Source organism: Rattus norvegicus, chromosome 2 (assembly GCF_021556685.1).
Source record: "Rattus norvegicus strain SHRSP/BbbUtx chromosome 2, alternate assembly SHRSP_T2T, whole genome shotgun sequence".
Lineage (NCBI taxonomy): Eukaryota > Metazoa > Chordata > Mammalia > Rodentia > Muridae > Rattus > Rattus norvegicus.
The window spans coordinates 166,530,996-166,543,787 of record NC_141535.1 but is presented as its reverse complement, the minus strand read 5'-3'; the positions used below and the strand labels follow the sequence as shown (position 1 = coordinate 166,543,787).

At 39.9% G+C, this 12,792-nt stretch overlaps 1 protein-coding gene across 2 annotated transcripts; it reads right to left on the bottom strand.

The window, feature by feature from the left end:
- Nucleotides 1-239: 239 nt before the first annotated feature.
- Nucleotides 240-12,342, bottom strand: Ppid (peptidylprolyl isomerase D). 2 transcript variants are annotated; one of them, XM_087627065.1, is made up of 11 exons: nt 12,157-12,342; nt 10,247-10,387; nt 8,215-8,321; nt 7,329-7,435; nt 5,609-5,797; nt 4,605-4,727; nt 4,332-4,438; nt 3,106-3,247; nt 1,300-1,386; nt 1,176-1,218; nt 240-486 (listed from the first exon to the last, which is right to left on the bottom strand). In XM_087627065.1, exons 4-11 carry the CDS (start codon nt 7,377-7,379, stop codon nt 398-400), a joined length of 831 nt encoding a protein of 276 aa, XP_087483191.1. In that variant the 5' UTR covers nt 7,380-7,435; nt 8,215-8,321; nt 10,247-10,387; nt 12,157-12,342; the 3' UTR covers nt 240-397.
- Nucleotides 12,343-12,792: the final 450 nt, after the last annotated feature.

The window sequence follows — 12,792 nt, the reverse complement described above, 5'->3', positions numbered from 1 at the left end:
CTCAACCTTCTGAGTGCTACAACCTTTTAGTGCCATTCATGACCCCAAACATAAATTTATTCTTTTGCTACTTTGGAACTGTGATTTTGCTACTGTTCTGAACCGTAAGTAAAAATATCTGTGTTTTCCAGTGGACCCACAGATTGAGGACTACTGGGCTAGAAGGTCCTCTTAGAATCTAAACATTGGCCAGATACCACTCTTGGTGAAAATGCAGACAGAAACACTTTATAATGAGATTCACTGTAATTCGTAACTTTATTAAGGAACCGATGTCAGCACTGCTATGTAAACAATGACAAAGATCAAGGGAAACACATCAGGGATTATGTAGACAGTAATATACATTGTCCTTTATATAATCAATGTATAATAGTTAAGGAAACTTTAATCCTTATTAAGCAAACATTTTTGCATACACTGCCTTCTCTTTATCTTTCTGTGCCTTTATCATTTGTTTGACTTTAAGCAATTCTGCCTGGATAGCTGGGGAGGAAAAAAGGGAAACAATTACTTTTCAAAGCATCTAAAGGATTGGAAAGAAGACCAACAACCTAGTAGTGACAATAGGCATCCTGGGCATCTCTTCGCAGTACTATTTAGACCTGGTGTCACTTTTGTCTGCATTATCTGTTTTAGCTACTCTGCAGCACACCCAATACAGAGAATGTTTGGTCACAGCCACATTCAGCTTGAGGAAGGAAGGCATGTCCCAAACTTTAGAATCACAATGAATCCTTTCTTACTGTTGACCTTCTGACTAGCACTGATGGAGTAGAACCTGCACCTAAACAGCGTTCCCAGAAGCAGGACGAAGCCATGTTAGAAGTCGAGGATGTTGCTGAGCAGAATTAGAATGTCCGCTCTGCAAAAGGCAGGGACCTGGGGTATTTGTCTGTTTACTATAGTCGGTGCCTAACCCAGTAAGAGGCACTCTTTTTTTTTTTCTTTTTTTTTTCTTTTTTTTTTTTTTCTTTTTTCTTTTTTCTTTTTTTCGGAGCTGGGGACCGAACCCAGGGCCTTGCGCTTGCTAGGCAAGCGCTCTACCACTGAGCTAAATCCCCAACCCCAAGAGGCACTCTTTGTGGACAAAAATATCTGTCAAGGTTAAATGTACATGAGTATCCACCTTTGAAAAACAAAATGAAGTGTCACTACAAAATCCTGCAATTTACCTTTATCTCCTGGGGCTATCTCCTGCGCCTTCTTAAGATCAGCCTAAAATAGGGGAGAGAATGTAAGAATCATTAAACATTAAGACTTTTAAGGTGATTATTATAAAACAATAACAAAATTTACCAATGCTTGATCATATTCTTTCAATCCTTGCCATCCTTGTGCTTTTCGGTATAGTGCTTTAGTGTTTGAAGGGTCCATTTCAAGAGCCTATGAAAGAATTAGACCATCAGTATTTGTATCTAAAAGACCTGTTATCAACTGACTCCAACTCTCTGGAGCTAGAGGACCTGTGCCAGCCAGCACGAGGTAGAGTTTATGAGAAGAGAGCTATGAGTGGACGTGGAAAGGGATAGGGTTCTTATCAGTCTCCAGAGTGCTGTTCTCAGCACTGTTTCTAGCCCAAGTGGACCCAGACTACTGAAGAAAAAAAATTAAATAAAAGCTTAAATATAGTCATTTTTCTGGAATCCTGTGACTGGTTCAAGGACAGTCCACCACTTCCTGAAAACCAAAATCCAGGGGTATGCAAATCACATGAATGCCATGTAAGTATGTGTCCAGCTAGGTTTATAGGTAATGAGGAAAACAAGCTTACGTGTTTATCTGAGAGCCCAAGGACACTGGGGAAGAGGGGACAATTATACTGTAACATGAACAACCTTTAATAGGCATCTCCCCTAAACATTTTTAAAGCAATATATTCTGTTGGCATGACAGCTCTTAAGAGAGCAAATAGTGAGAATTTTTTGGGACGGAATATTACCTGCCTTAAAGAAGTAGAGATCCAGAGTGGACCTTCTCTTTTGTACTTTCCTTATTTCATGTTCCCCTTTAAATATACGTGTATACATTTCTTATCATTTATCCCACCTACTTAAGCAAGGGATATGGGATGGCTGGGACCCCAGGGTAGCCTTGTAATCTACACAAGTACTGCTATTCCACAAGGCTACACATCCAGGTCTTTAGTTCTTGCTGAGCACTGATACATGCTCTAAGAATAATGTGCAAAAAACATTTAGTCTGGAAATTTTTCTGGATGGCCTACATTAGGACAGTGTCTATGTATTCTAATAGTAACTAGTCTGGATGCCAAATAGAAACTGCCCACTGTGTCCTATCCATAGCTTTTTGATGATGCAGGCTTTTAAAAAGTAAATAAAATTGGCCAGCAAAATGGCTCAATGGATAAAGGCACTTTCCATGCAAGCCTGAACCTCCAATCTCTGGACTCTTCCTAAGGGCAGAAAGAAAACCAACTCCACAAATGTTATCTTCTGACCCTTGGACATGCACCATGGCCATAGACATAATAGGTACAAAATGAAGATAAGCTAAGCCCAGCATGGTGGGAACGTGCTTGACCCCAGCACTTGAAAGGCCAGGCAGGAATACCTAATATCAAGTGAGCCTAAAGGACATAAGACCCTGTTTCAAAAAAGCCAAGACTTAAGTCTCAAGTTATAAAGCAAAGCAGAAAACCCTGCACAGGCAGAAGAGAAAGCATGTCTACACACACATGCTTTAGTCTTGCTTTTGAGAACAGGGTCTCCCCCACAGCAAATGATAGCTCTGACTTCCTGACTTTCCTACCTCTACCTCCCCAGCACTGGAATTACAGGCACAGGTCACACGCATACCTATATTCTTAATCATTCCAGGCTTTGTGTTCACATGCCTAGCTCATAAATACCAATAAATAAGCAGATAATCATGTTTTGATAAATAAAAGCAAAGTACATATCAGGTGACAATATTAAAAGCAAAATTAATGAATTTACAGAAAGAACTAGCAATCCAAACTAGAGACAGGATGACTTATGTCACATTTTGTCAAGTCTCATTTTGGTGCTAGGCAATAAAAATACATTAAGGACTTTTTCTAACTTGATAAGACAAAAATATAAATAAATCATGCAGACTTACCTCCAAGCAACTGTCAATTGCCCCCTGCCAATTTGACATCTTCAATTTACAAGCACCAATATTCAGCACACAACTTAAGGCTATGGGTTGCAGTCTGGATACATCTGCTTTCTCAATAACAGCCTTTGAACTATCCAAGTACCTAGAAAACATTAATAAAAGTAACAGTTAACTCCACACTGCTTCTTCAACATTGTGTCTAATATTAACAGTCCATCTCACCCTTGAAGATCACAACTTTTTCATGTCGCTTTTCCTTCAGATGCAAGAAATTAAACCCAGAGCCTGCTAGGCCTACCTTCCCATCACTGAGCTACATTCCTAGCCCTATTTCTCCAGGTCACTTTTTTACATCAACTTTCCCCCAAAGCTAACAACTAATATTAACCCCCATACCAGTTATGTACAACTCAGGTTCATATTACACGCTTTCCAATATAATTATGTACAGAACCCATATTCCTATATTAGGGAATTCAATGGAAAGAGGCAAAGAACTATGTAATGCTATGTGGTGTGTGTGTAGGTCAGAGAACAAATTTGGGGAGTCAGTTACTTAACTTTTACTATGGATTCCAGGAAGTTTAGGTCCCAGGTTTGATTAGTAAGTGCTTTTACTCACGGAGTTATTTTGTCAGCTATGTAACACTGATTTAGAACTGTTTAAAGATCCTGGAAGTTGAGCTGAGGATCTGTTCCCTAGAACTTAGTTTTTAGTTTCCTTTCTCTAAAAGGAATCAACTTAAAGAAACTGCTTATTCCAGATTAAAAAAAAAAAAAAGGGGGGGGAAGTAGTTATAAGAGCATCCTAAAGCAGGGGCTAAGGTATTGATACAACATGTCAAAACCAGGCTGGGAGTGTAGCTCAGCGTGCTTATCTAACCTGCCAGGGGCCTGGGACCACGAGAACATGGAGGGACATGAAATCGATGACACACTCTTTGTTGTTGTTTTGAGACAAGGTTTCTCTGTGTAGCCCCCTGGGGCTATCCTGGAGCTAGCTCTGTAGACCAGGCTAGCCTCCTACAATCCAAAGTCTGCCTGCTTCTGCCTCCCCAGCACCACACCACCAAGAAATGTTACTCTTTCAAAACAACTGTCATTACGTAAGTAACTTGCTAAATGTGAGCGATTCTGAGTTTAGTTCATAATAATTCAGTTTATACATTCTAAAAGTAACTTATTAAAAATGTTAAACTTATTAAACTTGTTAAAAATGCTGTTACCTTAAAACCTTTGCATATTTTTTAATAGCCATCTCCCAGTTTTGAGACTTGAAAAAAGTATTTCCAATGTTTTTTAAGTCTTCAGATATTAATAAAATTTTATCTACCTGTATAAAAGGACATAAATAATGTTGGGTATTAGTAAATAATGTGACTTTAACACTATGTATGAAACATATATGATATATATACATGATAGGCTAACCAAGCTTTTAGTACTAAATATTTTAGTTCACTTAAGTAATTAAAATGTATCCATCTGAAAATACTCACATCCTTTAAGTCTATGTCTGCATCCTCAGGGAAATCTGGATGACTATCCCCAGAGCCATCTTTGGGGAATATTCCCCATTCATCCCCTTCCTTCAATTCTCCACATTCTGCAATAACACAGAGCTGAAAAAGCAGTAAGCTGAAGTGAGTATCTAGAGATCTTAGAGTCTACCTTTGCAGGCTGCATAGCTCACAGTTACATACATTACTACTCATGTGGCAGACTTGTCAGGGACACATCTATCTGCTAAATTACAGCAACTTCCTTTCTTGTACATTCCAGCTAACACAACAATGTCACTCTTCACAGCGTTTCACTGTTAGGGACTGTGCTATGAGCACAGTGGGTTGAGAACTACATCACTATGCATGAAGCTGTCTCGGGTGATACAGTCTGTCCTGTATTACTGGTTGGCACACTTCCTACAAACAGCTGGATTTCTAATTCCTGTGCACTGTCTGGTTGCATTATGGGTCTTTCATAGTCACCTTGCTGCATGGGCATTTAGAATACAATATAACCTGAAACCATTAAGCAATGTATGCAAGCTATAAAAGCAGATCAAGAAAAGTAACAAGTTCTATGTCAAACTTCCAGTTAAACAACAGTGCACTACCTTCTTTCTGGTATGTATTATAGTTAATTACTACTGACACACAAGTCTCATGGTTATGGGAAGACTTAAACAATCTAACATAGATCACTTCATTAGATCCCACTGAAGCTGGTAAGTCTTAAAATCGCTTTGTTGGGCATAGTCGTTAAATCCTGGCACTAGAGTAAAGTTAGCACAGACAAAAGGATTGAGACTAATAGACAATTCAAGGAAAGCCAGATCTCAAAGAAAAAAAAATAGTTTCAAGAAAAGTTGCCAATCTAGGTCCTATTGCCAGTATAGCAAAAGTATCCTAACCTCTTTCCTACTTTTCTGAGGCAACAATTATGCATTTCTCTGACAGGTAACTAAGCTGGTCTGTTCATTTTACTGTAACTTTTTACTTACTTTGGCAGGTTTTTCACCATTCACTTCTACATTTTCAAGCATCCTTGCCACACCTAGTCCTTTTATTACTTGACCAAATACCACATGTTTCCCATCCAAATGAGGAGTTGGAACTGTTGTGATAAAGAACTGAGAACCATTTGTATTGGGGCCTGCATTTGCCATGCTCAGCAAACCCTCCCGATCATGCTGCAGAGATAAAAATCATTAAAAGAAAAACAAGTTAGAGGCCTAGTATGAATTTCCTTTACTTGGCTTTTCACCTAAAATAGATGGGGTGTATACTAAACTTTATTTTTACATCAACTTTGCTTATAAATGTTAAGTACCTTTTGCTCTGGTTTTACGTGAAGAACTACCACCTTAAATGAACAAAACTCTTTAAATGTCAGTTTAACAAGAAGCAGGTCGTTTCTAAACTGGCCATCTGCAAGAGATGCTTACACATCACTCTTAAAGATGAAGATGCCACACTAAGGACATCTAGTAGTTAACTGTGCTCTTTCTGTGACAGTTACTATTTTTCTGAGAACCCCTATAGTCTTCCCACCATCAGAAATAGGCCTATATTATGATTCTAATTTTTCACCAAACTGAGAAAGTAATGTCCTATTGAATTGAGACAAGTTATTCAGATTAAGTATTGAAAATAATTCCAATCTATGGGTTTCATTCAGGTGAATCAATGATCCAGAGACAATGCAGAGGAATAGCCTGTACTCAGTCTGTTCCAGTCAAGCCAGTGTCCCTGCTCTTCTGCTTCACATAGCTTAGGCTTTGAAAGGCATACCTCCAGTGCGTGCCTCAGAACTCTCCCACCTGTGTCCCTCTACCCATCGACCCAAATCTGACTCTGCTTTCAAGGTCACCAAATTTTCACAATGCCACAGCAAGTTGTGTTTTTTTGTTTTGTTCCTTTTGCATCCTTTCTTTTAATCAATGCAGTGGTGGAACAAGCTGTTATCCCTGACAGCCTTCCTGGTGTTTTCCTTTAACTACTCAGTAGACAGAAAGCTTTCTTTCCTTGGCCTTCACTGTCTCCCCTATTGCTACCACCACTTCATTTTGAAATCTGTATTTCTAGTCCAGCCTGGCAAAATTTCTGCCACCTGAAGGCCCAGTTTGCCTAGCTTAAGTGTTTAAACCTCATTGCCTCTCCTACCTACAGACTTGAACTATCTAAATCTTTCTCCTATCACACTGGCTAGCTGTGGTCCATGTGCTTTTAAATCCCAGCACTCAGGAAGCAGACTAGTGATCTCTGAGAGTTTTAGGCCAATTTGTTCTGCACAGCTAGTGCCAACCTAAAAGTTGAACATCTATAATCCAAAAACCAAATTCGAACGTGTTACAAAATCTGAATCACAACTTTCACATTTAGATAAGGAATGCTCAACCTATAAAATCTATGCAAATATTTCAAAATACAAATAATATGGGCATATTTCTAACATGGAGTATTTCATGTAGAGGATACTCAACTTGTATCGAAGTCATACTTAGCATTTGCATGTGGTAAACTGTATATTATCCTTCACAGCGCCTTGTACTTTAATCTTGACTCTGAGGTACGATTATAAACAGCCTCTCAAGTTCTTTTTTACAAGCTCTCTCTGGTGTAATGACAGAACCGACCAATAGAAATTCTCTTTCCAAATCACCCTAATTACCTTGTTTATATTCCTCATTGCCAAAGACATCACTTTACTTTTGTACTTACATGTCTGTTCTTAAAACGGGAATGGTGCAATACACCCCGAACATTAACCATATCCGCTAGGTGGAAAATCCCCTGACATCCTGGATATTAGCGATGGTTTTGTTGTTCTTCAAATTCAAGGATAAAGATGCACAAGTTACCATCCTTACAATAATGAGAACATTTTTCCTGGGATCAATTGTGCCATATGGAAGCTTAAAACTCATTGGCTTAACTGAAGCATATAAAAATTAATTGTAGTGAAGTTAAGTATGCTATTTTTGCCAAAATATCATACTGGCCAGGCATAAACTGGATAAACTGCTGCTTATCTGCCATTCAGTATTTGGGAGGCAAAATGCAGAAGGATGGTAAATTCAAGGTCACCTGGACTACACAATAAAACCTTATCTCAAAAAGCAAACTGTTACTGGATTAAATCCTTTTCATATCAAAGATGCATACTGAACTGGCATGTGGTGCAAGTAGTAGAGGACTTTGCCTAGCATGCACAGGACCCTGAGCTCAGCCCCAGTACTACACATCCTTAGAAATGCTTATGTATTTGTCTCTTTTATAAGAAAAGTACAATCCGTACCAGGCTGCTGACACAGGTTTGTAATCCCAGTGCCTAAGAAGGGTAAGTAAAAGGGACTGGGAGTCCAAGGCATGGCTCAGCTAGGATGAGTTTAAGGCTAACCTGAGCAATAGGCAAGACCCAGGCTCAAAATAGAAAATGGCAAAGGGGAGCTTAGTGATGAACCATTTGGCTGTCATAAGAGGTCCTAGTACCAGAAGGGGGCGGGGATGACAGCAATCTAGCCACATCCAAAGTTATTTTAAATGTTAATCCAAGTATATTTCAAATACAGTCTTTATATTAGCAAAACTAAGATTTTTTCTTTACCTTATAATGAAAATTCTCATCTTCAAATTTTTCACCATAAATACTTTCTCCACCTGTCCCATTCTGATTTGAGAAGTCTCCACCCTGAATCATAAATTTCTTAATAACTGCAAAAAAAAAGAAAAAAGGAATATGACCATTAGTAGCTGAAGCAGATGCTAACTAATGAAGGAATAAAAAAGATAACTTCCTAAGTTCAACTTTAGTAGTGCCCCGACCTCCTCCCCTGCTCCCAGCTAACAGCTCTACTTGAAGATTTCTCACAGCCTAACTCCAAGTTACTTCTTACTAATGACTCCCCACCAACTCTCAAGAAACTAGTTTTCTGAGCTAAATCAAAGGTAGTCCCTATATCTGTTAAACTGAAACACAGGAGACAGACTTAGCTTCCATCATTACGCTAACTCTACTACCATTTTATTACATGTAATAATCTTGTCTTTTCCAACAATGAGTTCCTTAAATATCACCTTATTCCTTGAAAAAAAATACATACCTACTGAGTAATGCCTGCTAAATAAACACTAAATATCCCTCATGAGGACTAGACTGCCCACCCATGTTCAAAGAACCCCAGGTTCAGCGGCCTGAGCACTGGAGTACACTGCAATAATGCACACAGCTAGCCAAGAGACAAGGAAACAGAGTCGGGAGGTAGACATGTGCAGCCTCCTTGGGCTCTCTCCTTCTCAAAGTGGTACAGAGCTTACATTTCTCATGGCAACAAAAATACAGAGAGGCCTGGGATAAAACTGCCCAAGAAGTCCAGGCAGAATCCCAACACCCCCAAAATATTATATATAAATTTATAAAAATCGTAACAGTATACTCTGCCTAACATGTTCCAAAATTCAAGACTAAAAAGCAGATGTTTCATATAAATTACATTTGTAAAAACAGTGCAGACCAATCATTAACCTTAGATTTAAGAAATGGTTCAAGTGACTAGTTGCCAACTGATTTTTATAAGAATAGCTAAGCCAACTTTTATATTTTATAAGCAATGCTAAATCCACTGTATAAACTATTTCCTTAGCATTACTTATGTGTATATGTGAGTCTGTGTATGTGTATGCCATGTATGTGCAGTGCCTGTAGGGGGCAGGTGTTTGATTCCCTGAAAGTATAGTTACAAGAGGTTGTGAACCAACAAACGTGGACACAGAGCACCCAACTTGGGTCCTCTTAGAAAAGCAGTAAGTGTTCTTAACTGTTCTACCATTCCTCCCTTCCCATGTTAACTGTTTTCTAGATACATTTTTATTAGCATACTTTAATACATTATGAAATACAAAAGTAAGTCAAGTTTAAAACATTTTAAAAATCAGTGTTCATTTTTTCTTTTTCTTTTGGTTTTCTCAAAACAGGGTTTCTCTGTGTAACAGTCCTGGTTGTTCTGGAACTCATGATCCGCCTGCCTTTGCCTTCCAAGTGCTAGGATTAAAGGCATGCATAACCACCACCTGGTTCATTTTTCTTAATAAATAGTATTTTAAAGAAAATTGAAAAGCTGGATTCAATTCCCTGCAATATCGGAAAATTACTAACTCTGTCATTTACTTGTTTATTCATAAATATTTACTGAATTTACTTGACTTTCATTAGTTAATAAAACAAAATGATGACTGTATGTGGCTCCTGAACTCTACTGAACCTAACCACTAGGCCAACAGGCGAGTAATGTATGTAAGGTAATAGTTTAAGCACACATTTCCAAGGTATCCCAGACACCAAACGTCCAATACTTCGCAAACAACTCTGCCCGGGCTGTCAAATGATTTAAGGTCGGCTTATTTATCTGTCATATTTTCTCTTTCCCAGTGAAATGGTTTGAAGAGGAGAGTTAGCAGAGCTGCCCAGAGAAACTTTAGTATGCTCCCACAATCCATCCTGCTGCACACCGCCAAGCCTTTATGACACTGAGCTACCACTTTGTCCAAGTGTCCATCAGGAAATTGACATTCTTCCTCCATTCCTAAGAGCAGTACTAATATCTGCATCGATATTGGACAGAGGAAGTTCATATACATACTTCGGTGGAAAGGGCATCCTTTAAAATGCAGAGGTTTCCCAGTTGTCGGTCCAGTGCCCTTTTCTCCTGTACACAATGCACGAAAATTTTCTGCAGTTTTAGGAACAATATCTGCAAACAATTCTAAAACAATTCGTCCAGCTGAAGGAAAAGAAAAGGACATCTTGTCAGTTTAGTTTCTTGCAAAGTCATTTAGTTCTTGTTTTAACCACATGTTATTAACTGTAGTCACAATGTGTGACAGGTCTTCTTTAAATGGAATTGCTTACCTGTCTTTAAATGAAATTGTGCATCCTTTGACTGACATCTACCCTGGCGATGGTACCTATCATGCTACTTCTCGGAGTTCAACTTTTTAAAGAGTCCACAAAAGTGAGATCCTATAGTAATCTTATTTCACTCAGCATACCATCCTCTAAATTCAACTACAAAATTATAAATTAAGATTTCCTTCTTTTAAAAGGCAGTGCTATATTCTATGTATACAGCACACTATGTTTTCATGCTTTGAGTGACACTAGATGGGTGCTGTATGTTGGCTGCTGTGAATAGTGCCACAGGAATACATACAAACTCCATCTCCCAACCACGGAACTGCTGGATCTCCTTGTCATTTTTCTAATATTCCTATTTAGTCTAAGGAAAGCTTCGACTATCTAAATTTGAAACATCACACTTAAGATTACAATTATAGCATCCAGGTGATTAGCAGCATAGGAAGGACACCACAATTTAATGTACAAATGGCTTAAAGTCCTGAATCACTGAAATAATTTTCAGACTTAAAAAAATATTTATTCTGTGTGTGAGGCTGAGGAATGCAGGTGGAGATCATGGGACAATCTCTGGCATTCAGGGTTGGTGGTCAGGCACCTTTACCTGCTGAGCCATCTCAAGGGCCCTGTACTCAGAATTTCTAATCTCTAAGTAACTAACAGAACACATAGTCCAGGAAAGGTCTTAAGCCACTCTCATTGCTCTATGGAAACTGCCTCTTGTAACCTCTGAAACAGTTCCCTTCTCAACAATCCAAAACTGTAATAAAATCTGTTACAAAACAAAGTGAGTTAGTTCACGTGTAAACGTGTGTGAACCCATCCCAGTAGGTCTGGCCTACAACTCCGACATGTTTCAGAACAAGCCCAACTCAAGTTACCAAGCAACATGTTCTCACCCAGTACACAGGAGCTTATGACTATTCTTTAACCTTCTCAATGTTTCGACCCTCTAATACAGTTCCTCAACATAACTAATTTTGCTACTGTTACGACTCCTAATCTGATATGCAACCGTGTAAAAGGGTCGTTTAACAACCTCCCTCCAAAGAGTCTCGACCCACCGATTAAGCCACTGGCTTTGGGCTTCTTGGCTCTGAATACAGACATGGCGCTCAATTCCATGATGGCAAAATAGCCTACCTAAACTGCTACTATAATCAGTAATGAGGAAAAAGCACTAAGCAAATAAGTCACTTTAATATGTAAATGACCTGGTAGCTCCCGATGCATTTCAGGTACCAGGAGGCACATGGCGTGACTAGAACCCTGCAGGCACATATCCAAGAAGCGGACCGAACTATCCACCACACTCGTCAAATCATTTTATTTTATAGTAAGTGGTAACGCAAAGGTTGCAGGGAAATGCGACCAAATAAAGAGACAAACATAAGGGACGCCACGATTCCTTAAGTAGAAATTTCCAGAAACTTCCACCGGAACTACGACCATCGCCTACAAGGGAGAGGACTCAATCTGAACTCGTGGACGCCAGGTCTTGCTCTGGGTGAGTTTCAGGGTGCTATCTCCCTTCTCATCACAGGCCCCGAGCCGCCGAACAGCCAGCAGGCCAAGAAGAACCCCAGCAGGGCGGCCCCAAGCGCTAGAAGGGCTGAGCCGACCCGCGCCGCTCACCTCGCTCCCCGCCGATGTCCACGTCAAAGAAGACTCGCGGGTTCTTGGAATTGGAGGGCTTGCCTGCTGGGGATGGGTGGGACATCTTCACTGCAGGCGCTGGAAAGCAGGACACAAGTGCCTCGTGCACGAGAGGGGCTCAAACTCTACCGCACGTCTACGTTATAAGCTGGCGACACGCTGAAGACCCACTTCCTGCGCACGACCGGAAGCTGCGCTCTAGTTTCCGGTGACGTCTTCACCTTCCGGTTTCTGCGCCTGTCCCCTAATCGTTTACTCCTCTAGTGGCTAGAGTGACGGTCGATTGTTTTTTTTAAAGTCCCTGCGCCGTTTCGCGGTCTTTGCTGCATCGCTGGGTGGACAATTTAGAAACCATCCTAGCCTCGGCGCCGCCACGAACTGCCAATAACTGAAACTTATACCAGTAACTGTTCCAAAACTTAGTTTAAAGTCTGTAAAATGGGGGTAAAAATGCCTAATCTGAGTAGACAAGATGGTTCAGCGGCACCTAACAGTGCTTGACCTGAGTCTGATCCCCGGAATTCACACGGTGGAAGGAAAAAGTGTTAGCACCCAGTTGCCATCTGATCTCCACAAGTATGTGGTAGCATACACACAGGAGAGCACATGTATAAA

Excerpts from the sequence above, each read along its gene's own strand:
- Ppid (XM_087627065.1), bottom strand. The coding sequence starts at position 7,379 with ATGGTTAATGTTCGGGGTGTATTGCACCATTCCCGTTTTAAGAACAGA. Across the intron at positions 1,387-3,105 it reads CAATTGACAGTTGCTTGGAG|GCTCTTGAAATGGACCCTTC; the intron begins GTAAGTCTGCAT and ends ATTCTTTCATAG. Across the intron at positions 487-1,175 it reads GATAGCCCCAGGAGATAAAG|CTATCCAGGCAGAATTGCTT; the intron begins GTAAATTGCAGG and ends TTTCCTCCCCAG.